Raw genomic sequence first — 24,929 nt, forward strand, 5'->3', positions numbered from 1 at the left:
AAATTTGCTAAAAAAAGTTATGAAAGTGAAAATTCATAATAATTAACGGATTTTATATATTTAATTGAAAAAGCACAAGGTTCAAAAGCAAAAATCATGATGATAAACATGCTTGGAAACATTTCATATTTGGACTGGAAAATCTGAAAATGTGAGGATTGGATTGGATTGGATTGATTTGGGGTTTTAAGTCCACTTCATGCACATTAAGGCTAATCGGGACTGGACCTACATTTTAAAGTGGGACCTAAACCACTATGTGCCTCCACCGGGAATCGAACCCGAGACCCCTTGATTACAAGGCGATGACACTACCACTGCACTATCGGGAAGGCCTGAAAATGTCAGGGAATTTCATAATCAAAAAATCATAGCAACCCTGTTATAAGCACAATCTCTTCATGACATAAGTGCTTGCATATTAATTCTTTCTGAATCTTTAAAATGCAGAATTTAACATCTAATTTACTTCCACAATCAATTCCAATATTTTAAATTCATTCTTATCCTTGTTTACAATTTACAAAAATCATTACACAGTAGAAACCGTGAACTTGTAGTGTGAGCTGAAACTGAAGCTTTTGAATTGGCTTGATGTCAATACTTTCATCTTGATATATTTTTATTGTATGTGGAACATTATAACCACTGAATTCAGTACGTTTCAACTCCGGTTGGTTGTGATGAATGGTTGACTCGTAGTCTCTCCATCACAGATTTTATGTTCAGTCCTAGCCTTGATGTTTCTTTTTCTGTATCCTTTATCCAATCATTCAATTCTCTTAATGTAAAATATGAAAAAGTACATGGAACTCTGTAACTGATCATTCAACAGCTGTAACATGTTTGGCTCTTTGATCATCCAATGGCAACAAGTGTACATATTTTACACAAATTCTTTCATTACAACGCAAATCACAACTCGGGAAAAAAAATATATATATATTAGACCATTACTTGATTTTTAACAAATAAATTTTTCCTTGCGACTACATAACACCTTTCTCTGCCAGTCAAGTCAGTCTGCACAATAACACTATATTCCATGTTGGTAATTAAAAAATAATAATGTTTCAAATTGTTTTAATCTACTTCTTTTTAATCTAATGAAGAGTCAAAGAAATGTTTGGTAATAAATACATACTAATTTTGGTTTATTTGTTTACAACAGATTTATATTTTGATTGGCAATGACAGGGCCTACCTACCGACTGCTGGCCTCACTCCCACATGCCTCAACAGAGGTGGGCGATCGTCCAACCAGTTGCAGGGTGATGTGTGGTCAGTATGACCAACCCCCCCCCCCCCCCAATTGTTGTGGGTTTTCCATGACTGGGTTATGCTACTTGTTCATAGCTACCCAATTTTCTTCACGGTCGTGGGTGTCCACTGGTCGAGATCTCAGGAGAAAAGTGATTCAAGGAGATAAAAAAGGAGATTCAAACCTGCATGCATCCCATAGCCCGAGCCCATAGCCTGATGAGTTAGACTGCACGGCCATGGTTCGAGATGACGCATCAGATACTGTTGCCTTAAAATATTGTCCAAATGCATCTTGTGAAGTAGAGAAAGTTTTTTCTGAGAATGAAAATATTCTTGCCGAAAACAGGAGTTTCAAGTTTGAAAATATGGGATATAATGTTGTAATAAAGTACAATCATGATTCTGTAAGAAATGTAACTTTCTTTTATTTATAAAACAGTAGTGTAAAGTAAAAGGTTTTGTGGATTAATTCAGAACTGCAAATTTTACATTTATTACATGTTAAATCACATGAGCTGAAAAAAGAACAAATATGTTGGATTTTTGCGGTAACTGAAAGAATACATTTGAAGGAGGTAAGATGTTTTCTAAAGTGCATATTTATTTCCATATTTTGCACCTTTTTAGTGCAGAATCTCATCTTCATTTCCTGCCAGTAAAGCTTCAAGTATTAGATATTGTCTGAAGGTATTTCAAGTGCACCTGGGCCCTAGTTATCGATATCAGCAAAAAATTCATATTGGCACATTCCTCTTAAAATGAAAACTATTGTACATTTTACATGGTCATCAGTGCAAATAAAAAAACAACCACAACACGTTCTAACCATTATACTTTAAAGTAAATTTACTGTAAAAGTTACTTAGACACTTTTTAAAGAAATGGTAACTGTAATAGAGTAACCTTGATAAAGTAACTTTCCAATAAATGATTATTTCAAATAGGGTTAAAGAATACTCTTGGCATGATACTTGGGGACAATAAGAAACAGGTACTTGCCCCCACCATGAAGATGTCTACTTCCCCGAAATGTAAATTTCAGAAATAACTTATTTTAATTATAATCTGCTTTACTCCCCAAGTAGAAACATGGGTGGGTGGGTATCTTGTATGCAATTATCTCCTATAATCCCTTTCCTTTTATATAATTTGTACTGCGTGTTCTGTACTTTTGTCTTCAAGAAATCAAATGGTAACATGTTTTTTTAACACTTTTCCATTTTAGGCCTGTCTTTATTTAAATTTTTATGCATACATTTCCACAAAAACTAAAAAATATAAATTACAAACATTCCTATTAGAAAAATCAGTGGATAAAAGTTATCATTTTTAGCAATCAGACAATTAGTGTGTGGGTATTATACAACAGATCTCTGCAAACTTCTATAACTGCCAACATGAAAAGAATATAACTTTTATTAGGGCTGGGCTGATACTGATGTCCATGTATAAATATCTGAAAGTATTCGTTCAAACTGAATCACACACCAATACTTTTTTCAAAGTCTGGGTATCTCACGGGATTTTCAAGAATTCCTAATTATCTTGTAAAAAATTGCAAAATGCATAATTTTATTTAGTATTTGCAAAACATTGTGTCAAAAGTGAATTTCTTGATTAAATGATAGGTATTTTAATATTCTGATTTTCTTTCACACCCCTTTCAAAAACCAGGTGTTTCAGAAATAACTGAGGGGTTACAAAAATGTATTGCAAGTAAAGTATTGAACTTACGTTAATGAAACCAGTCGAGAACGAATGAGGAACGCAAAGTTTTTTTTATGCCTACAAATGTTCAATGTGTGCACCACGCGTGACACGGCACACATCAAAATGATAGTCGAGTTCTTGCCACACTTGCATCAACATGGGCCTGTCGATAGTGTCTATTGCTGCTCTCTTAGGTCTGCAATATCACACGATATCGGTGGGACAAATACCCACCTGCCTTTGATGAAACTCCACAAAAAGAAGTTGCACGGTGTACGGTCAAGTGATCTTGGAGACCAAAACACTGTAAGTGATGCGAGTGTCACCTACTGGCAGGAATGTGAACTCTCAGCTCAACAAAACATACATGCGCAAACTGTGTTCATCGTTCTGGACTGGTTTCATTAACGTAAGTTCAATAGTTTACTTGGAATAAATTTTTGTAATCCCTCAATTATTTCTGAAACATGTGGTATTTTAAAGCAAAACTCTAGTAGATTTATGTTGTTTAATTGCAATGGTATACTTTGAACACAACTTTTAAATGTTACAATATTCAAGCATCAGTATTGATAAGAGTATCAACAACACAGGTGTAGGTTCCATGTGGTATCAGCTCATCCCTACCTTTTATATTTATATAATCCACTATATCTTTACAACTTTCAATACATACAATAAATGCTTCTTCGTTGTGCTGGAAATATATGGAATCTATTATATATACAGGGTGGTACACAAAATTAGCTGATGGTTTTAAAAAATTATAGCTTTATTATGACTAATAATTTTTAATTTAAGTTTTTCTTTTATTACAAATAAGACTTGGGGAATTTATCATGGTTGCTCAGCGAATCAAAATTTTGACAATGTTCTTAGAAAATAATTAGTTGCTAGTTTTAACCTATTAAGTCTGTGTGTGCTATTGCAGTGTGGAAGGCTTATACAGAAGCTTTGTGTTTGCTTCGACTGTGGGTGGCATATAGGGTTGCCTGGAAGTTGAAAATATAACAATCACATTAGGTGATATTATGTTAGCTGTAGTATAAAACAAAAACAGTAGCAGAAGAGGTAGATGACAAAAAAGAAGAAGAAAGAGAATATAATTTAGACAATGAAAGCTGTCTGCTCATGTGGTGTAGCTCGTGCATAGCAGAAAACAGAAATATGGCTCAAAACCAAAGTTTGTGTGATGCGGACATTGAGTTGCACTTGTTTCAAAGACTTACACACCAAAAATATTTAGCCTGCTGAACTTGAAGCACATACATACCAACATATTATGTATGAGTGTCTTTCTGTAATATTTTATAATTGTATTTGTGTATTATTTACATTTGGCGTGGCATATGAAAGCAATTCTATAAATAAAATACTGAATAAAAGAAGAAGGCAGGCAAATACTGATGTTTTATTTAGTTATTTTTGTTCAACGGAATTCTGCAAAAAACCTACATCTTCCAGTAGCGACTTGTTCAGGAAATTCCACACTTGAGGGGTTAAAGCAATGAGCATATAGATGATGATGATGATATAACATTCGTGAGGCACAGACCAGGAACGCAATTAACAGTCTAGTTTAAAAGCTTGAAGAAATGGGATCTGTAGGAGATTTTTGGCAACTCGTAGTGGTTGATCAGTCCAAAACATTGAACGTGTATGGCAGTGTTGAAAATCAACCCCAAACATCAACAAGAAGGTGCTCGTCACAACTGGAGATCTCTTATCCCACACTGCAATTAATTTTTGAGTAAAGACTTGCATCTCTTTCTGGATACAACGGATTGCGTTTGCAATATTCTTGTGCATTAACTCAATCACGTCGAAAATTATGCCAACTGTCTTTTAAGTTTATTAATGAAATACAAAGCACATTTTCAATTAACTGGTTTTGTAAACAAACAAACCAACCAGTAAACCATTGAGGAACTGGAAGACAACACGAGAAATGAGATGACATCTTGAAACTGAGAGGTGTCATGTAAAAATAAAATACTGTGCATGTGAGAAGAGCATATGTTTGTGACCAAGAAGGAGAAAGTCCTTTAGCCGATATGGTTTTCCATTCTTAATATAAATAAAAAAAAATCCAAGAATAAAGATTTTATTTCCTGCTTAGATGGTTCACTTTTATTTCTTTCAACAATTACATAGAAATCAAATCTATCTGCTTATTTTGCACCACCCTGTATACGTATAAACTCATACGTCCCTCATAATGTATCTAACAATTCTACAAACACTTATCAGTCTTACTTGTTAACATGCTAATACTTTCAGAAATCTCATTGTACAAAACTTCTCTTTCTAATCAATTGCAACATCAACAATAATGCCTTTATCACAATGGAAACTTTTGAGAAAATATCTCGGTGAATGGATTACATAACATTGTGCGTTGAAATAGTCCATAACAAATAAATACAGCAATTCAGCCTTAAAATATAAATATGGTCAACGGGACAGTATGATCTTGAACATATTTGAATGCAAAATCTAATCCCAGAAACAGCTCAAAGAAACTTACTATCACATCAAAAATACTAAATATAAATTACTTCTCTCTAACAGCTTCTTGAAAGACTGAAAATAATTATCACTCGAGTATTTGTGACTGGACATACTATAACTAGGTAGTTAACAAAATATACTCCTTTTAACAACAATACTATACAAGATCTATAAATAAATAAAAATCTACATATATAAATATATACACTATACACAGATGTACATACAGTCATTTATAGAGATATGGACAAGATAATAGTTCTGATACAATGACAATGACCCTTGTGAGACAGTACACACATTCGCCGAGTCAATCACAATTGCATTACATTACCTCGGTGGAATCTTCGTGCATCATTCGAGCATGTCGACGGACACATCTTGGACACGATAGCTTTGTTGACCAGCACGGAGCATGGAAACAGGCCCCGCACACTCCGCAACGGGACACTTTACCGAGCTGCCAGGGAAATATGATATCTTTAGAGCAACACACCTCACAGAAGAACCCTCTTGCCTGGCACAGCTAGATAGGAGAGAAAAAGCAGTTGTATTCAGCAAATTCCAAAAAGTATTATTCATTAAGTTACTGAAAAGTTGAAGAAAATTTTTAGGCTCAATGAGAGATTTCACTCAGGACTTTGGCATTCTGTGTTGATGCTCTACCACTGAGCTATTAAGGAAACTTGGTTGAGCCTGAATTTCTGCTAACTTCGCAGTGGGTTAGTATTATTCTCCTGTTGACAGTAAGCTAATTCAGTTTCAAATATTCTTCAAGATGATAGTGATAAACTTAAATACATCCCTTGTTTTTCAGGGTAATTTTATTTTATTTTTGACAATATTTCTTTAAAACATTTTTCTTCGGTTGAGCCTGAATTTCTGCTAACTTCGCAGTGGGTTAGTATTATTCTCCTGTTGACAGTAAGCTAATTCAGTTTCAAATATTCTTCAAGATGATAGTGATAAACTTAAATACATCCCTTGTTTTTCAGGGTAATTTTATTTTATTTTTGACAATATTTCTTTAAAACATTTTTCTTCGGTTTAATCTTTTATTGCAATGATTACTTAACTGCTTAAGGTTTTAGGATTTCTGTTACTTACTTGAACTTAAATTACTCTGAGAATTAAACTGAAAGTGATACAAGGTCTGTCAATAAAATAATGAGATTGGCAACAATGCACCCAATCTGGCGGTCACCCGTCAAGGGAAGGTGAGATCTACATCTCACTGACCATTGGTAGTTGTAAGTCACTAATATCAATAGGTTATTTTTAGGGCAGTGAAGCAGTTTTGTCATGTGTCACAGAAATGGAAGAGCGTAATTTCTGTTTGTGTGAAGTTCAGGAAAAATGCCATGGAAACATTTGAAACAATAAAACAGGGCTATGGGGAGTATGTTTTGTCAACTTTACAAGTGTTCAAGTGGCACAAGGTATTTTTGGAGGGCGGTTAATCTGTCCAAAATGAGCTTCATGCTGAAACACATTCAACTTCAAAAAACGGCAACAATATGGAAAGAGTGTGAGCTATTGTGTTGACCGACCATCGACTGATGGTAAGAATGATAGGTGATGAGTTGAATTTGAACCACACCACAGTCCATCTGATTTCAACACAGAAATTGGACATTGCCAGTACTTGGATGCTTCACCATGACAATGTCCCTTGTCACACGGCAATCTCTAAGAATGAATTTTTCGCAAAAAAGTGCATTCTGTGATTCCTCAGCTCCCCTATTTTCCTGATATGAGTCCCTGTGACAAACACTCACGAAGATGAAAGAATGAAATCAGCACTTGATTTTTTGGCCTGCTGGAGAAGGATGGGGATGACTTGTTTTCTCACATAGTGACTGGAGACAAAACCTGGATATTGTACGTCACAGGTGAGTCGAAGCAGCAATCTGAAACCGAAGAAATTCAAGCAAACACCATCACATCACAAAATCATGGAAACCGTGTTTTGGGACCAAAAAGGTGTAATCCTCGTGGAATTCCTGGAACCGGGACGAACCATTACAGCAGACGAGTATTGCCAAACACTGTCTAATCTGCGACGTGCCATCCAAAACCGGTGAAGAGGAATGTTACGATCTGGAATTCTGCTTACGAATCATGAAAACGCCCGCCCACACACAGCTGACCATACTGTTGCGACAATTCAAAAATTCCGATGGGAACATTTTAATCACCCACCATACAGTCCCGACCTTGCCCCAAGTGATAACTTTCTGTTCCTTCATCTCAAAAAGTGGCTTGCTTTGCAATGTTTCGATGACAGTGAAGTTCTCAAGACATCAGTTCTCGACTCGCCGAGATCCCAGGTGGCAGATTTCTACGCAGAGGGTCTATGTAAACTTGTTCCATAGTACCAAAAATGCTGGGAGCGTCATGGTGACTATGTAGAAAAATAGCCAGGGTATGCACTTGTATAGTATCAAAATAAAAATTTTCTCGCTTGATTTTATTCTGTAATAACCAATCAGACCCCCCCTTTTTTTTTACATGCCCCTCGTATTTGTTTCCTGGTCAAAAACTCCCATCCAGACAGTGAAGTGTGTGCAGGTGCATTGTCGTGATGCACGAGCCATGACTTGTTGGTGAAAAGTTCCGGTCGTTTTCATCTCACTTTTTCACTCAACCTTTGCAGCATTCCGAAATAGAACACTTGGTTAACTGTTTGTCCTGGTGATACAAATTCATAGTGAACAATCCCTCGGATATCAAAAAAGGTTATCAACAACATTTTAATTTTTGATTTTGATCGACAGAACTTTTTCGGTCCTGGAGAATCAGGTGACTTCCATCGGGTCATTTGTCGCTTTGTTTCATGGTTATATGTGAAGACCAAGGTTTTATCACCTGTGATCATTCGGCCCAAAACATTGTCTTGCCTCTTCAACAGGTCTGTGCACAGTTCAACCCTCCTTTTCTTATGTTCATCGGTGAGCACCTTTGGGTCCATTTTGGCACACACCTTGTGTATGCCAAGGCCTTCAGTTAAAATTTTCCACACAGTTTCCCTATCAACGTTTACTTGGTCTGCTATGGATCTCACAGTCGCCAAGTTGCACGCACAATTTGACGAATTTTGGCAATCTTTTCGTCCATTTGACTCGTTACTCGTCCATTTGATTCGTTACTGGCCACCCTAACCTTTCTTCATCAGTTACTTGTTCCCTCCCCTCAGAAAACCCTTTAATCCATTTGTACAACACTGTTTTCTTCATGACATTCTCTCTATACACCTGCACTAACAATTTCCCTATTTCACTCCCACTCTTGCCCAGTTTCACCAGAAATTTGATATTTGTTTGTTGCTCTAATTCCAGATCAGCTATTTTCACGACAGCATGCACACACAAGCACAAACAACACTGCACGCCACTCAGCTTAAATCTGCCATGCGTCAACGCAAAAAGTGCTGTGAGATGCTGAAGTACCAAGGTTACAAAATCTTAGAGAGCTGTTTGTATAGTGCTGCATTCAGCACTAAACGGTGGCGAGTTTGCCAGCTTCATTGTCAGACCTCGTACATATTACACCCTGAGCTGGAAAATGCAAATTTGTATTTGTGTTTTTGTTATTTAATGCTGCTTTTCTGCTATTATCACGATAATAAGGATGAGTGATACTCATTAAGAACACTCATGCATGGCAAGTTTTACAACTTTGAATATGCTCTGAAAGGCACCTTATACAATGCTTATATGAGGTTTATTTGAGGTAGAATCTAAAGTTTTAATGGAAGTGACATTGTAATTGAAAGAGGCAAAATATGGCAACCTAGCTTCTGTGAGTGGCAGAGGTTTGACAGTTTTTAATAGCAAGTTAGATTTTCCATTTAGTTTAAACATGAATCCTTGTACGAGGGGAAGTCACTAAGTAGGTTACAAACTGATGTGGGATAGCTGAAAATAGTAGTGATGAGTAGTTTCTAAAGGTGTCACTAGGTAACAGTATAATCCAGCTTGATATTTAGTTAGCAGTTGCTATATAGAAGACACACACATGGGTAGCTCAGTTTTAAAATGGCAATCATGCTCAAGGATTGTACGTTACAAGAGCAGCATGCTGATGTGCATTTTTTGTGGGCGAAAGGACTTCCAGCAAAGAATATGCATGAGGAAATGTTTCCTGTTTTTGGTGAGAAGGGTTTGTCGTATAAAGTGGTGCACAACTGGGACAATCATTTCTCTCAAGGACAGTCAAATGTTGTTGACGAGGACCGACCTAATAGTCCTGTTCAGATTGTGACAGGACCAACAGTGTGGCAGGTGGAGGAGATAATTAGGAGTTGATAGAAGAGAATTTATGAATTAGGGTGGCTACTTCTTGAACATCCACCTCACAGCCCCAACTTGGTCCCAAGTGACTTGCATCTGTTTGGACTGCTAAAAAATCACCTTGGCGGCAAACGTTTTGCAGACAATGAAGATGTTAAACGTGAGATGCAACTTTGGCTGAGACAGCAGCCCAAAATCATTTGTAGAGCAGGTTTCGGGGAACTGATAAACAATGGGATAATTGTATCAATGTTTATGGAGATTATGTTGAATAATAAAATTTAACGTATCAATGTTTATGGAGATTATGTTGAATAATAAAATTTAACATAATTTATGTTAAAAATAAAGGTTTTTAAGTCAGTATCTCCCTTGGTAGTTTTTTAAAAAGAGTTTGTGGCCTACTTTTTGACTTACCCTCGTACATGACAGTGTTACCACCTACCAGACAGAAGCAATAAGCTACACATTTTAAGCGATCACATATCACTCAGAAATGAACCTGAAGAAATAAATTCAACCTTTTGTACCAGGGTGATATAAAAAGCTGCACATATTGCTGGTCAATGCATGTCACTTGGTCTGAGCCATTTTCTCAATATCGCTCATTATGACACCTCAGTCTGATGGTCCCAGAAACACACTGAATACAGGGTAATTCAAAAGTCCCATAACACCACCTATAAAATGTAAAGGAGTTAGACTGGGTAAAAATGGTTATGATCAAAGCAGGTTAGGCCTAGGAGGAACCATATTAGTGTGTTCCAAGCAGATGCCCACCATATTGATGGCTGCCATATTGAATTCAACTTAAAATTTTTAAATGCAAAGGGGTGATGTGATTTATTAAATCAGGGCAGAATTTCACGAGAAATGCATTGTTGAAGGTTTTTTTTTTTTTACATATCTTTAACCAGTAAAATTAAAACATTATGACTGCATGATTGTAACAAATGTCTTATTTTCCGGGTGTGAGAAAACAGCACCAGAATGCTACCAATGCATGAGGAAAGCATTGACATCGTACTGCTGTCTGGGGAGAAAAGTTCACATCCATTGCAAATGATTTTAATCAACGACAACCCCAACGAGATCCAGTGTCGCATGTGACAGTTGCACAATTACTCCAAAAGTTCCGGGAGACAGGATCAGTCAACGACAAGCAACGATGGGATCTGGGATCTGTCCAATGTGGATTAACAGATGACCAGTAATGCAGATTTTGCTTATTGACTTCACCATGAACATAAAAATTGGCCTCGTCACTGTGAAGGATTCTTGTTCCAAACGAAGGATCACACTATAATTGATCGAGCCACTACTCACAATATTCAACGCGACGATTCGGATATCCTCACTGAGATGATGTTGAAGCTGATGTTTATAGGGGTGTCATTTGTGCACTAGCAAGATCCGAATGATTGATGGTTGACTAAAACCACATTCTTGTGATAATCGGCATGTGCTACAGTTTGGGGACTTGGCAATGAAGCCAGAACTGCTGTGGCTGTTTCTTCATCAGTGGAAGTTCAGGCACATCCTGATCCTCGCCTGTCGTTGACTGACCCTGTCTTCCAGAACTTTTGGAGTAATTGTGCAACTGTCAAGTGTGACAAGCGTTGGGAATGTCAATGATTAAAATCATTTACAACAGATGTGAACTTCTCTCTCCAGAGAGTATTATGATCTCGATGCATTCCTCATGCATTAGGAGCATTCTGGCACTGTTTTCCCACACCTGGAAAATGAGACATTTGTTACAATCATGCAGTCACGACTTTTTACTGATTGAAGATATGTCGAAAAACTTTCACCATTGCATTTCTCGTAAAATTCTAGACTGATCTGACATATCATGTCACCCCCTTCCTGTTTAAAAATTTTGAGTTGTATTCAATATGGCAGATGTCTGCTTGACGCACACAACTATGGTTTCCCCTAGGCCTAACCTGTTTTTATCATGACCAATTGTATCCAATGATCAATACAGTAAAATAACTATCATTTAATCAAAAAATCTATTTTTCACATGATCCTGGTGCAAAATATGATTTACAAGATAGACTTCGTTGGGCAGCAATTTTGCAGACCCCGTGATATACTCAGGGTCTGAAAAAGTATCAACAGGCATTAGTGATTTAGTTTGAATTGATACCAATACATTTGTATTAGTATTAGTTTTCTGTGATTTCTTTTTAGCACAAAAAAAAATATTATTTACCTGGCAATTGCTGATATGTTGAGTTCCATTGGTAACCAAATCCTTCAAGCGAGAAGGAAGATCTCCATTTTTTACTTGTTCCAAGTCCTGAACTGAATATACCTCAGGATCCAGAAACATGTAATCTGGTTCTTTTTTCAGGATATTGTATAAACTGAAATAGTAAACAAATAGATGTGTAAGACAAAAAAGTACAAAAAATTAAAAAGTAGAAAGAACTGTTGTCTAATTTACATGTAGTTCTTCTTTCTGGATTCGTCATGCACATGTAGGGCTGAGGTTGGGGTAGGGGGTTAACCATGGAAGAATAAAGTTTAAAAGTTAATATATTCTATATCTTCTGCTCAGACAAACTTGTGAACTTGACCGTTATTAGACCAGAGAATTTTAAAAATATTCTCTCTTCTCACAATACTTTAAGGTTTGTTCTTCTATAGCTGAAGGTTTATGAGTGCACACATTATAAAGCAAAAAATTCTTTGTATGAGTAGCTGCTATACACAGTGGAACTTCGATTTCACATTTTTCCACATTATAACAGTTCCCTGAAGAATACATAATTGATGTTCCACTATATAATCTGACCCAAGAGGTTTAGAAACACACACGATTTAGTATGATTTTTACAAAATGGTTTCACGTTAATAAACAGTAAATATTATAGCTAAGATTAGTCTAGAAACACATTCATTAATGTTATTTGTTACAACTTGGATGCAACTTTTATCACTGACAAATTATTCTAGATAACCAAAAGAACTTTCATACTGAAGTGAAAAGCAACACAAATCACAAACTGCAAACACCACAATAGGCATGTTCCCCTCCTATCAATCTACTAGAGTTAATTAATAATAATTAATAATTATAAAATATTAATAATTATTAGCACAGGTATTGGCTGATACCGATATATCAGTATGTGCTCGGCCTTAATTATTTTTCATTACTCTTGGGTTAATTGTGATGAATCCTGGTTCATTGGGATTCCATACCACTGCTTACTCAACTTCCAACTTTTGCCTCAAAATTCAACTATTTAGATCTTTGCCTATCACTGCTAAGAAAACATGTTGTACACATGCATTCAAGCAATTTTATGTTACAAGTTATGCGATTAATATGCTACCAACAGTGTGAGAAAGTTTGCTAGGACAATATATTTAATAAAGCTGGGTGGGTACATAGACATGGAGGAAGAGTTATCAGGCATAAGTGCAACTATGAAATAGTTTTTGAATCAATAAATTATTTTGTTTAAACTGTTTTCGGAAGCTAATTGCCCTAGAGAGATGAGTGATATACCATTGTACGCGGAATGAACCAGAGATTCAGACTATATGAAATTTTTGCAAATTTGGCGTATATGTGGCGAGGGGGGGGGGGGCTAACTCTCAAAATTCCAAAATTTCGGGAAAAAAATTGTGTTCCCCCACCCTCCCCTCAAGCAAAAAGTACATGACAGTGTCGACATGCATATGGAAATGATCGCTAACATGTAAGGAACACAAAAATATTTGCATTATTATCATATGACCAATGTAACTTGAGTTATACTCCTAAAAGGAATTGTCGGCACGCCACTGATTCAAGCTTCAAAATGCAGCGGTACCTTGAAATAACTTTAGCTCAGAGACTATTTGCCCTGGAGATATGAACGATATACCGTTGTACGCAGAATGAATCACAGATTCAGACGATATATAATTTATTCACATTCGGCGCACATATGGAGGGTGAAAGGGGGGAAATCGCCTGATTTTTTTTTTAAAAACAGGGTTTCCCCCCTTGCCCCCCCGAAAAAAAAAGGATATAAAAAGTTCAAAATGCACATATAAATTATCGCTGGCATGTAAGAAACAGAAAAATATTTGCATCATTGCCGTATGACCAATGTAACAACAGAACAACAAAGCCGGTCTTCCTTTGTCGGCAAAAATTTGACATTGAAAAGAGCCGCAAAAGAGAAGTACCTTTTCCCGCCTTTTCCCCTCCATTTTCATGAAGACAAAAAAAATGCAAAAAACAATTTCTGTTAAATACATGTGTTAGGAACAATATAAAAAAAATAAAATCGATATTCTAGCCAAAAATAGAAAAGTTATAAAGTAAAAACTACGACCTTGACACAGCGTCTCGATCGAGACGCTTGGTACCCCGAGGGTTACTTTTGGGTATCTCGTTCGAGACGCTTGGGCACCAAAAGGTTAAGTAATATTGAACTCATGCATGTTTCAACATTGCTGAAGGAGAAAAGTGTGAGAAAAATGTATTTCATGCTCATATAGGATATTGCCTTTCGGTTAACATATCCTTGTGCATGATTGACTGCTGAAGTGGACACAAGAGTATATAGAAGATATTTCTGAAATCGCCCTCTCGAACCCGAAAATTTAAGGAAGTTGCATCTGAGCTTAGTTTTATCAGCAGCTATATATTATGCTAACAACCTTGAAAAAATCAGTGAGGTGATAGATGCTCTTACAGAAAATGAAGCAGCTTCAATTCATGAAGTGAAAAAACTCCTGTGCTATTCAAGTTTATTTTTGCACATTATGGTGCATTGCCAGAGACAATTACAATTATAGCATCCATGAAAATCTACGAGGAATCTATGCAGCAGATGATGAAAGTGCCAGGAGAAAAGGGCTCAGCTGTTGCGGAAAAGTGCAAACGGGTAGGGAGTGCAAATCAGGACTTGAAACAATTGAAAACAATTTGTGATATTCTAAAAGGTGAAAATGCTGTTACCCAAAATGAGTCCAGCTACTTTACCTTGGTTTATGTATGCTCCAATAACTTCTGTCGAAGTTGAAAAATCATTTTCTATTATGAAAAACATTCTCTCTGACAGACGACTATCAATGAATGTTGAGAACTTAAAAAAACACCTTGTAGTTATGTGCAATCAAGACGGAGAAAATTGAAATGCTCTTCCCAATGTAGATTTTAACATTTTGCCAGCAATTATAGATAAAAGTAAGCGCTTTCCAAATGTGCCTTTTTTTTTAATTTTTTGTGCCTATTTTCCACATTATAAATGCCTTTTTGCCTGCCTATTTTAACGAAAATAAATGCCTGAACTTCCGGGCTCTACTAATGACAAACATGTGCGTGTCACAACGTGCTCGATCTACGCCTCAATGCCACACTATTTTTCCTCCAGAGTGTACTGCAACGTCTCTATAGTTACATTATCCAGAAATATACTCTTGTGTTCTTTTCATCCCACTTGAAAATGCTGTGTTATGCAGCAAAACATCAAGGGAAACTAAAACTGCAACTTAGTGAAGCAATGTCACTGGCAAAAAAAATGGGGAAAGAAGGCGATAAGATTCAGAAATATTTTGAGGCAGTCACATTTTATTGTACCCTACATTTTATATGCATATTTGGGGGGTGAATTTTTAAATATTGTCACATTTTTCTTCTCTTTTTGAGAGGCGTTCATTTTAAATCAACCTTCCCCACCCTTACGGACTGCCCTCGCCCTCATCGTCACGACTCGCCTTCTTTCACCCACACTATTCCGGAGTGTAAGGATGCCCTCATGATGTCACCATCCGGGGTATTGGGGTTGGCAACAGCCTAATAACGGATTTCTTCCGTAGCATGTAGTCCGTTCTATAAAAGTATGCTAATGCAAGAAAACTGTGTAATTTACGTTGGGTTAAACATTTTAAAATATGTGGCCGCGGTGGCTCAGTCGGTAACGCGTCTGACTACCATGCTCAAGGTCCCGGGTTCGATCCCCGGCCGGTTCAAATCCGGGAACTTTTCTAACATTGGAAGCGGCCCCGGGCATCCACCCAGCGTCAAATGACATGGGTACGTGGGGGAAACCCTGGGGGTAAAGGCAGTCAGGGGCGTGATGCTGATCACATCACCCCCACTCATGACCGGATCAAGAAAGTGTGGGGCGTTACCCCCACACCCCCTATACGCCTTCATGGCGTGGTGCTAAGCACAGGGGAGCACTTTACCTTTTTTTATTTTCATTAAAGGTTTTTGTTTATAATAATAATACGTGATTATTGTATAAATTACAATCGATCACGTGACAAGAAAATAGCGCCAGTTTCAAACGATTTTGAGATAACCGCAATATGGCGCAAGGTACATTTGTATTTTTTCAATCAAAGAGCTGTCCACTGTGGGGAAGATATTGGCCGATGTTAATAGTGATGATGACGGTCTCCTCAATTTTAGCAGTCGACGTTGCATGTTGAGTTCGTTCTGGGGAAGCAAATTTGACAGACAACTTCATTGACAGGGATGATATTGTTGTCTAGCGGCGAAAATGCCTCCAGTTCAAAAAGGAACTGCTGAATCAAGGTAAGAAAATACATTACTTGCATGAGACGTGGGAATGTGCTTATTATAGTCTTCTTGCTTTCCAGTGCACGAGAAACAGAAAGAAAGATACACAATCTCTTTTTATTCCTTGGCTTATCTTTGTTTACCTTCCACTAAAACTGGCGGTATATTTGTTGTCCAGAGGAGAAAACAATACTCTGCACGTCAACAATGTTGGGCAATAATTTGGTGGATGGTGCAGCGACAAATCCAAAAGGCTTGAACTTACTGAAACGATTCTCTCTCTCTCTTGCAAGTTTTACTTTAGTGCTGTCCGTCATACTGAGAGAGGAGGGGGAAGGGAGATCTGTTAACACAGTGTCAGATAAATGGAACTTTTGGGGTAAAAAAATATGTTCATTCTTGAAGAAGAACACCTATTTAATCACTTATCGAAAATTTCTTATCCCTCAATGTGTATATCTATCAGTTAAAATAGGAATATGTTTTTCCATGTTACGTAAAATTAAAGGTCTGGTGAAGTGCGAGTGAACAGCATATGATGGCACACCATTCACGAACAGCTGATGCGGAGTGATACATTACTCGAAGTGAGGCGGTTTGTTTACAGAAGGTTGTAAGGTTTGTGATTTCCACTGTACAAAGCAGATTTCCCTGACATCTCGAGGACTTTCAGCCAACCTAAAAAGAGTCTGTGCTAATCTATCATGTTTACAATTTCTCCCTCGCTCTCTCTCTCTCTGTCTGTCTTAATATACTAAGAATTTTATCACAAGGTTTTGAATCGTAGTCATTCATACAAAATTATGTTTGAGAAGCAATTTAATTAAAAGAAAGAAAACTTACTCAACTGCAAATCGGCATGCAAGAAGAAAATCCTTCAGGAAATGCAATTGTGATCGTAGTTGGCGTGTTCTCTCCAGAAGTTTTGCCTTTTTATACAGAGCAGGATTCAGGTCACCAATTCGAAATAATGGATCTCCTGACATTTGATCCAACAATCGATAGGAGAAATTTGATACAGGACATCTAAAAAAAATTAAACAAATAAAGTCAGTAGTGGATTATTAGTAAAATTGTTGATAATTTTACTAATATGATATTTCTATACATAGCCTTTAATCTAGTACAAAATTTAATCATTTTGATATTATTTTTATCAATGTAAAGGTAATTCATATACAGGGTGAGCCAATACATTAGAATTAATTGTGAATACTGTTCAGGAGTTCAAATGGTTCACAGTATCTGCAAAAATGGCTACAGAGCACTTCCACAGTCTTAAATATCCCAAGCCATCCTCCATGGCAGAGTGGTTAGCACAGCATGCTACAATGCCAGAGGTCCCAGGATCTAATTCCAGCCTGGGCATGGGAGTTCTTTGTAAGCATCCCTTTATCAATCTCATCATATTGTTGCTTATTATCATCTTTGCGATGAGATATACCGAAAATTATGAAAAATACATAATTTTTATTTTTCCAACACCATTGTGGAGGAAACATGTATCTTGTGATTAAATAATTATGTTGTGAAATTATTAATATTTTAAAACCAAACTGGTATATTTTTATGCCAGAGTTTCAACGGAAACCTTATACGTTGAAATACAGTAAAACCTCAGTAATCTGGACTAATGGGGGGGGGGGGATATAAGTTGACCGGTTTAACGAAAGTCCAGATTAACTGAAATAACCTAAAAGAACAGTAGAAAGTGCATTAAAACTCCGTTTATAGCAACAAAACACATTTATTATGGTGTATTTAAAGGGCCTTGGTCTAAATACACTTTACAGTACAGTAAAATGTAAAGCAATACTGTGCATACAAGGCAGTGTGTACATACGTGATACCCTTATCCTGCTTTTTTTTTTAGGCCTTTTGCCTGTCCGGATTAAGTAAAGTCCAGCTTATCGGTGTCCAGATTAACAAGGTTTTACTGTATATAAATATTCCGAACTACTTTGATCTGTTACAATTTCCTATCCACGCTAGTATTGGTAAAAAACAGTAGGATTAGTCGATTGATTTGGTTTATTTTACTTCGCTTTTCTGTCACTTCTGTCTAATCACGAAGAAGAGTATGAGTGATGATATGATGAAGGGACACTCACAAAGAACACAGGACCCCTGACGAGAATCAGTAGAAGTATGTATGAATATCAGTTCAATGTAGAATCGGCTCAGCCCTGTTCATACACACTGGTTTTCCCAAAGTAAATATCTAAATACACAGTTTTTAAAGACAAGGTTACATATGTTAATTAAGAATATGAATGAGCTATTCAGGTTGTACATGGAAGATTTGAGTTTGTTTTAAGTCCACTTTATCCACAGAAAGGCTAATCAGGACTGGACCTACAGTTTAAAGTGGAATCCGAAACACCATGTGCCTCCACTGGGTATCGAACGTGGGACCCATTGATTACAAGGCAACGACATTACCACCATGCCATCGGGAAGGTCCCATGGAAGATTTGAGATTTTTGTGTCGTAAGTAGAATATACGGCCTGCACTGTGGTCGTGGGGTCTAATGTGTCAGGCTTTGGGCCCAGGCTACAGGCCGTGCCGTGGTTCGAGTCTCCTGGAGGGAAACAACAACTTTCCTCCTGAGACTTTCGAAAGTGTATGGGACTGGTGGCCACCCATCATCATGAGGAAATTGGGGAGCTACAAATGAGTAGCGTAACCCAAATATGTATGATTGTTTTTGGCTTTAAAATATTCAAAATTGCACATGAGATAATCATTTAATCAAAAAATCAATTTATTCTCACATAATTGTTGAAAAAGTAATGTAAAGTCATGGAAAACATATAACAATGACTGGGGGTTCATCATGCTGCCCACACATCACCGTGTAACTGGTTGGATGATCTTCCACCTCTGTTGAGGCTTGTGGGAGTGAGGCCGGCAGTCAGTAGGTAGGCCCTGCCCTTAGGGGCTGTTGCACCATGGGTTACGTTATGTTTTGTAAGTGGAATGTACATGTTGTTATCGGGAAATTTTATAGTGGTATTTATCAGTACTGGCAAAGTTTCATATTGGTCCATCCCTACTGACAACTTTCCAGATCTACCAATATACAAACTTCTGGACAAATTCTAGAGTAAATAACACACAACAAAAACTGATATTTCAAAAAATAAGTTACTGATAATTCAAATATTTATAATTAGGGTTGAACTCATACCAATGCAGATAGTCTTACAGTTCCTATCAATCCTGGTACTGATGCTTAAATACTGCACGAAAATTGTTCAGAATATTTATAAATTTTAATATGTAAGAATTCCACTGGAATTTATAATTATCAGATTTAGTTTAATATATTTTTAAAATCACAAATGAGATAATCAGAATAATAAAATAATTTTCATTAACTCACAAATTACTTTCAACGTAAATAATAACATGTAGAAATTTTACGTACTTGCTAGTGGCCGCGGTTGCTCAGTTGTTAGGGCATCTGACTACCATGCGAGAGACCCGGGTTTGATCCTCGTTAGTGGAAAATTGGGAATTTTTCCACCTGTTCAAGCGGCTCCGGCACCCACCCAGGGTCGTATAAAGTGGGTACCTGGAGGAAACTCCGGGGGGTAAAGGCAGCCAGGGGCATGGTGCTGATCACATCACCCCCACCTTCGGCCGTGATCAAGAATGTGTGGGGCCCTAACCCCAGGGGAGCACTTTACTTTTTTTTTTACTCTTGCTAGTATATTTATATTCTGTAAAAGTTTTGCATGGTATGTATTGTCCTGCATATATTAGTGTTCCTATTAAATAGGAATTTAAGTAAAGAAAACAAAGTGATGCTATGCTGAAAAATACCAGTGACGTGCACTGAGGAGTAGCTAGTCTAGCAGAGATAGATCAATTAATCTCACGTCTCGAATTATATTCAAATCACAATATTTATTGTCTTGTTAAAGCCACCACAGCTCATATGCAACACCTTTTTTTCCACGCTCTTCTCGTCCATCGGTGTTCTCCGCGGGCAAAGCTGGCTGGATACCCTAGCTCGCTCTTCTTCCGCCAGACCAGTTTCCAGGTAGAAACGACCGGCCGAAAAAAAAGGAAGATTTCTACCTCTACCTCCCTTGCCCCCTCTCCCCGCTGCAATGATTGAAAGCCCGTGCTTTCAGGTCCCCCAGTCTATCTCCTATAGGACAGATAGGAGATTGGTTTCTCATAGATTTTTTTGTAAATCCTCTAAAGAACTCAGGGTAAAATTTTCTGCAGTTCTCCGTATTTACACAACATTTTACACGTTGTACAATATGTATGTATAATATGGGACGTAGTTTTATTATTTATGAAATGGGAACGTGTTATGTGCAGACTATAATGTTATGCTTTCTTTCTTTTTTCGAGTATGGAATATATAATGATTAAATTACAAATATGTGCTCGGGCTCTCTCTCTCTCTCGCGTTTTAGTAGTGTTTTATTTAAATATACTACTCTTGTCCTCTAACAGTCATAAATATGTATGTATTTATTTGGGTAAGAGAACGCGCGTTCATATTGTTGTTGGATTGGTTTATTTTACTTCGCTTTTCTGCAACATTTGGTTATTGCGAAAATGAGGATAAGTGATGATATGATGAAATTGATGAAGGGACCTCATATGAACAATCCAGGCCAGGATTCGAACACGTGATGAGTGCGCATTCTTATCCTATGTGTTGTACTCTGCAGTGAATAATGAAATAATTTGGAATGAAAAATGTATCTCAGAACTCAAAAAGCCAAATGAATATTATTGAAGAAACTACAAAAAAGTGTGTTTTGTTATTTGTTTCCTGTTTTGTTTCTGTGCATAAAGTGGACTTAAAACACCAAATCAACCAACCGTGCGGGAGTGGTTATCACAGCGCGCTATGACGCCAGGAGTTCCGGGTTCGAACCCCGTCCTGGGCATGGGTGTTTTTGTGTTTGTACCTTCATTAATTTTATCGTATCATTTTCGCAATTAACCAAATGTGACAAAAAAGCGACGCTAAGTAACAAAAATGAAATCAAATCATTGATTGATTGCTCGATTTGGTTTATTTTACTTCGTTTTTCCGCTACTTTTGGCTAATCGCGAAGATGATATGATAAAATTGATGAAGGGACACATACAAAAAATACCCATGGCCAAGCTGAGATTCTAACCCAGGATCTCTGGCTTAGTAGTCAAATCAAATCGTTTTTTATTTTCGAATGTGGGTGGGGTTTACGTGTAATTTTTTAGTACTCATTCATCATTTTGTAATCTTTTCCTGTTATTGACATTCTTTTTTTAGGGATACTGGGCCCTAAAGGGGGGAGGGGTGTGACCCACACCAACCCCAACCCCTCCCTTGAGCACGCCACTGACTGCTACCCCAAGTGTCGACGTCACTGCACGTCACTGAAAAATACACATTGGAAGAAACAATGTTTTTGTGTACACAGCATGCGACCAAAGTTTCCAGATTCATATTCTGTCCTGGCCATCGGTTTTCTTTCTTAATTCCCCCTTCAACAGTTCCATCACTCAAGCCCATTGTTGCAATTAGATAAAAGTGTCAGAAAATTAATACAAAATACAAAAAAATATGAATGTACAAAGCACAAAATTTTGACAAAAATAGCATTGAAAACAAAAATATTACCAATTTTGGTAAAATATAAAACTCACCTGGTAAAATCCCATTTGGTAAGAATCCTGCCAGGAATCACAGCTAGCTGATTTGAATGGCAGCCCGTGCAGAAATACCTCCCCAGATAATCACAATGACGAAACCTATGGGCATATTCCGGAGCCACCTTCATTCCACAGCCGGCACAAAGATAATTCTGCTTTGCCATCAACACCCTGTGACTTAAAGAAAAACACCTGTTCAGTGACACATGATACTTTTGTTGCAGTAAACAATGTAAAAAGAGCACAGACTGGTATATTATAATCACAAAATAAAATACTCAAATTAGTTTAAGACTTTTAACACTAAGTGGTTGATACAAGATTAATCTTTTCTGTATTGGCATCCACAAGGACTGAGCTCATGCTCATACATACAGTGATAATGATATTCGAAAGTATCGGTTGGAATTTACGGTATCCACTAGGACCAAGCTGATGGCCATACATACATTGATAATGTTATTAAAAGTATCGGTTGGAATTTAATTGGTGTCCACTAGGACCGAGCTGATGGCCATACATATAGTGATAATGATATTCAAAAGTATTGGTTGGAATTTGATCGGTATTCACTAGGATTGAGCTGATGACCATACATACAGTGATAATGATATTCGAAAGTATTGGTTGGAAGTTAATCATCAATAGCTGATAACTTTCTGGAGTCTGCGTATCTCACAGACAATTTTGTAGAGTCTAAATATGTTGAAAATTCTGCAAAATGCACAATTTATATTATTTTTTGAACACTATTGTGCGAAGAAATGGATTTTGTGCTTAAAGGATTATCTCATGTACAATTATGAATATTTTAAAGCCAAAAAAAATATACATATTGAAAACTACTTTGAATTGTAATGATTTTCAATTATCAGCATTAGTGTGAATCTGTAAGAGTAGTAGCAGTCGTATCAGCTCAGTCGTAGTATTGACAGGAGCCATGATGGTCTAGTTGGTAGGCAACTGACTGCCATGTAAGAGACCCAGGGTGGGTTATTTAAGGTTGGAATTTTCAGGTCTTGTCCCTGTGCAAAGTGGCTCAGGGGGCAATAAATGGGGTAGAGCTGGCAAGAGCATGGTGCTGATTATATTACCTCCAAAATTGCCACGATCAAGAATGTGTGGGGTTGTATCACCTTATCTCCTAAATGTGGCTTCATGGTATGGTGCTATGTGCATGGGCCGGACCCTGTGGCCGAGTGGTTAGCACATCGTGCTGCGACGCCAAGGGTCCCGGGTTCGAATCCCGCTCGGGCTTGGTTGTTTGTGAATGTCCATTCATCAATTTCATCATTTCATCACTCATCCCCATCTTCGCAAATTAGTCAAGAGGCACAAAAATGCGAAGTAAAATAAACTAAATCAATCCAATCCAATCTACCTACCTAATACTGGCAATCATAGTCATGTCAATCTATTGTAAAATTATGGTTTCAAAATTTCTGTAAATATTAGGAAGTTTTCAGTGACACGCAACACAACAAAAATGTTACACACCAGAATAGGCACTTTCCTCTCCAGTCTGTTAAAATGGCATGCCGTGTGTCACATTGTTCTGGTGCAGAATGTTGTGTGAATTTATTTCTGAAGATTCATTTCAAAGTAACAAGTGTTGCTTCTCACATACATAACATAAACATAACCCATGGTGCAACAGCCCATTACTGACAGCCTCTCTCCCACATGCATCAACAGAGGTGGGTGATCATCCTACCAGTTATGGGGTGAAATGTGGTCAGCACTACAAACCCCCAGTTGTAATTGTTGGTTTCATGACCGGGTCACGCTACTGATTTGTAGCTCCCCAATTTTCTCATGATGGTGGGTTGCAACTGGTACCATACACTGGCAGACATCTCAGGAGAAAAGTTACGCTTCCTCTCAGAAGACTTGAACCAGCATGCATCCCGTAGGCCAAGCCCAAAGCCTGATGCCTTTGACACAGTGCAGAAGAAATTATTGCTGATACCTATCAAGTATCAATATAAAATTTATCATTATCAATTTTGTACTGATCCGATTTAAAATTTAAAATGTTCCACGGGGAACTTGAATAGATCATTCACCCTTGTAACTAACACAATATGTTTTATATTAGGAAAAAAACATTTGTATTTATATATCTACTTTGCAAAACCCATGCTGTATAAATTGGACAGCTTAGTATTAAAGAACTTTATAACCCTCACTCCCTTCAAATTTGAGATAATATTGGTCTCAGTTGCTCCACAGTCTCCTGTTGCTCACACATTAGTAAACAAAGTCCATTCAGTAGCCGTTAATTGGCAAAACACACAGGAAGATCTAGGTAATACATAAGCTGCAATGCAATTAATGAATTTACACTTGCATTTTCTGTTCCATACCTTTACGGGCAAGGCCACCTGCAGGATTATTTTTAAGGGGGCAGCGGTGCTTAAAGTGGGGGGAAGGTGGGGGTGATGCTTTCCCTCAATTAAGAGAATTCTCATAAAGCATCCCGAGCACTAGGATAATTTGCATAGACGCTTAATCTGCTGTTTTTCACAGCACCCCTCATCCATGTTTTCACACTGAAATTTCAAAATTTGAATTACACTAAGTTTTTCCAGATATGGCATGGGGGGGGGGACACTTGTTTGTAGATTATCAAGTTTTTCTCCTGAACCATCAATGTCCAGAATTTAGTACACAATTCTGCCATTTTATATAATGTATAATCCAGGTAAAGAACATTTTATAAATGTGTCATTTTTTTTCCTAAGTCAAAATCTATTAATTGGGAAAATTAATTGGTCTAAGAACAATTTAAGTAAAAAGTCATACCTCAGAAATGGTGGAAAAATTCTATGAGAGTGGATCATTAAGTATCACACAACAATTTTTTTCCCGCAATGTTATTGTGGCTGAGATGTTGAAATTTTACAGACATATAGTTTGAAGTTCGCGCTAGAGACGTCAT

At 37.3% G+C, this 24,929-nt stretch overlaps 1 protein-coding gene across 2 annotated transcripts in view; it reads right to left on the reverse strand.

Moving 5' to 3' along the window:
- Positions 1-231: 231 nt before the first annotated feature.
- Rubicon (run domain Beclin-1-interacting and cysteine-rich domain-containing protein rubicon) overlaps positions 232-24,929 on the reverse strand; it is a 67,819-nt gene continuing 43,121 nt past the window's right edge. Inside the window, exons 10-13 of one of the 2 annotated variants that reach the window (XM_083122691.1) lie at positions 21,983-22,159; positions 17,161-17,343; positions 11,998-12,151; positions 232-6,010 (exon numbers count right to left, since the gene is read on the reverse strand). In XM_083122691.1, the coding sequence (XP_082978817.1) occupies positions 5,810-6,010; positions 11,998-12,151; positions 17,161-17,343; positions 21,983-22,159 (715 nt within the window). In that variant the 3' untranslated portion in view covers positions 232-5,809. Of the gene's footprint in view, positions 6,011-11,997; positions 12,152-17,160; positions 17,344-21,982; positions 22,166-24,929 lie in introns of both variants that reach the window. The other variant, XM_083122689.1, reaches the window with a different exon arrangement.

The sequence above is a fragment of the Lepisma saccharinum genome, chromosome 5 (assembly GCF_977018435.1).
Source record: "Lepisma saccharinum chromosome 5, izLepSacc3.1, whole genome shotgun sequence".
Classification (NCBI taxonomy): domain Eukaryota; kingdom Metazoa; phylum Arthropoda; class Insecta; order Zygentoma; family Lepismatidae; genus Lepisma; species Lepisma saccharinum.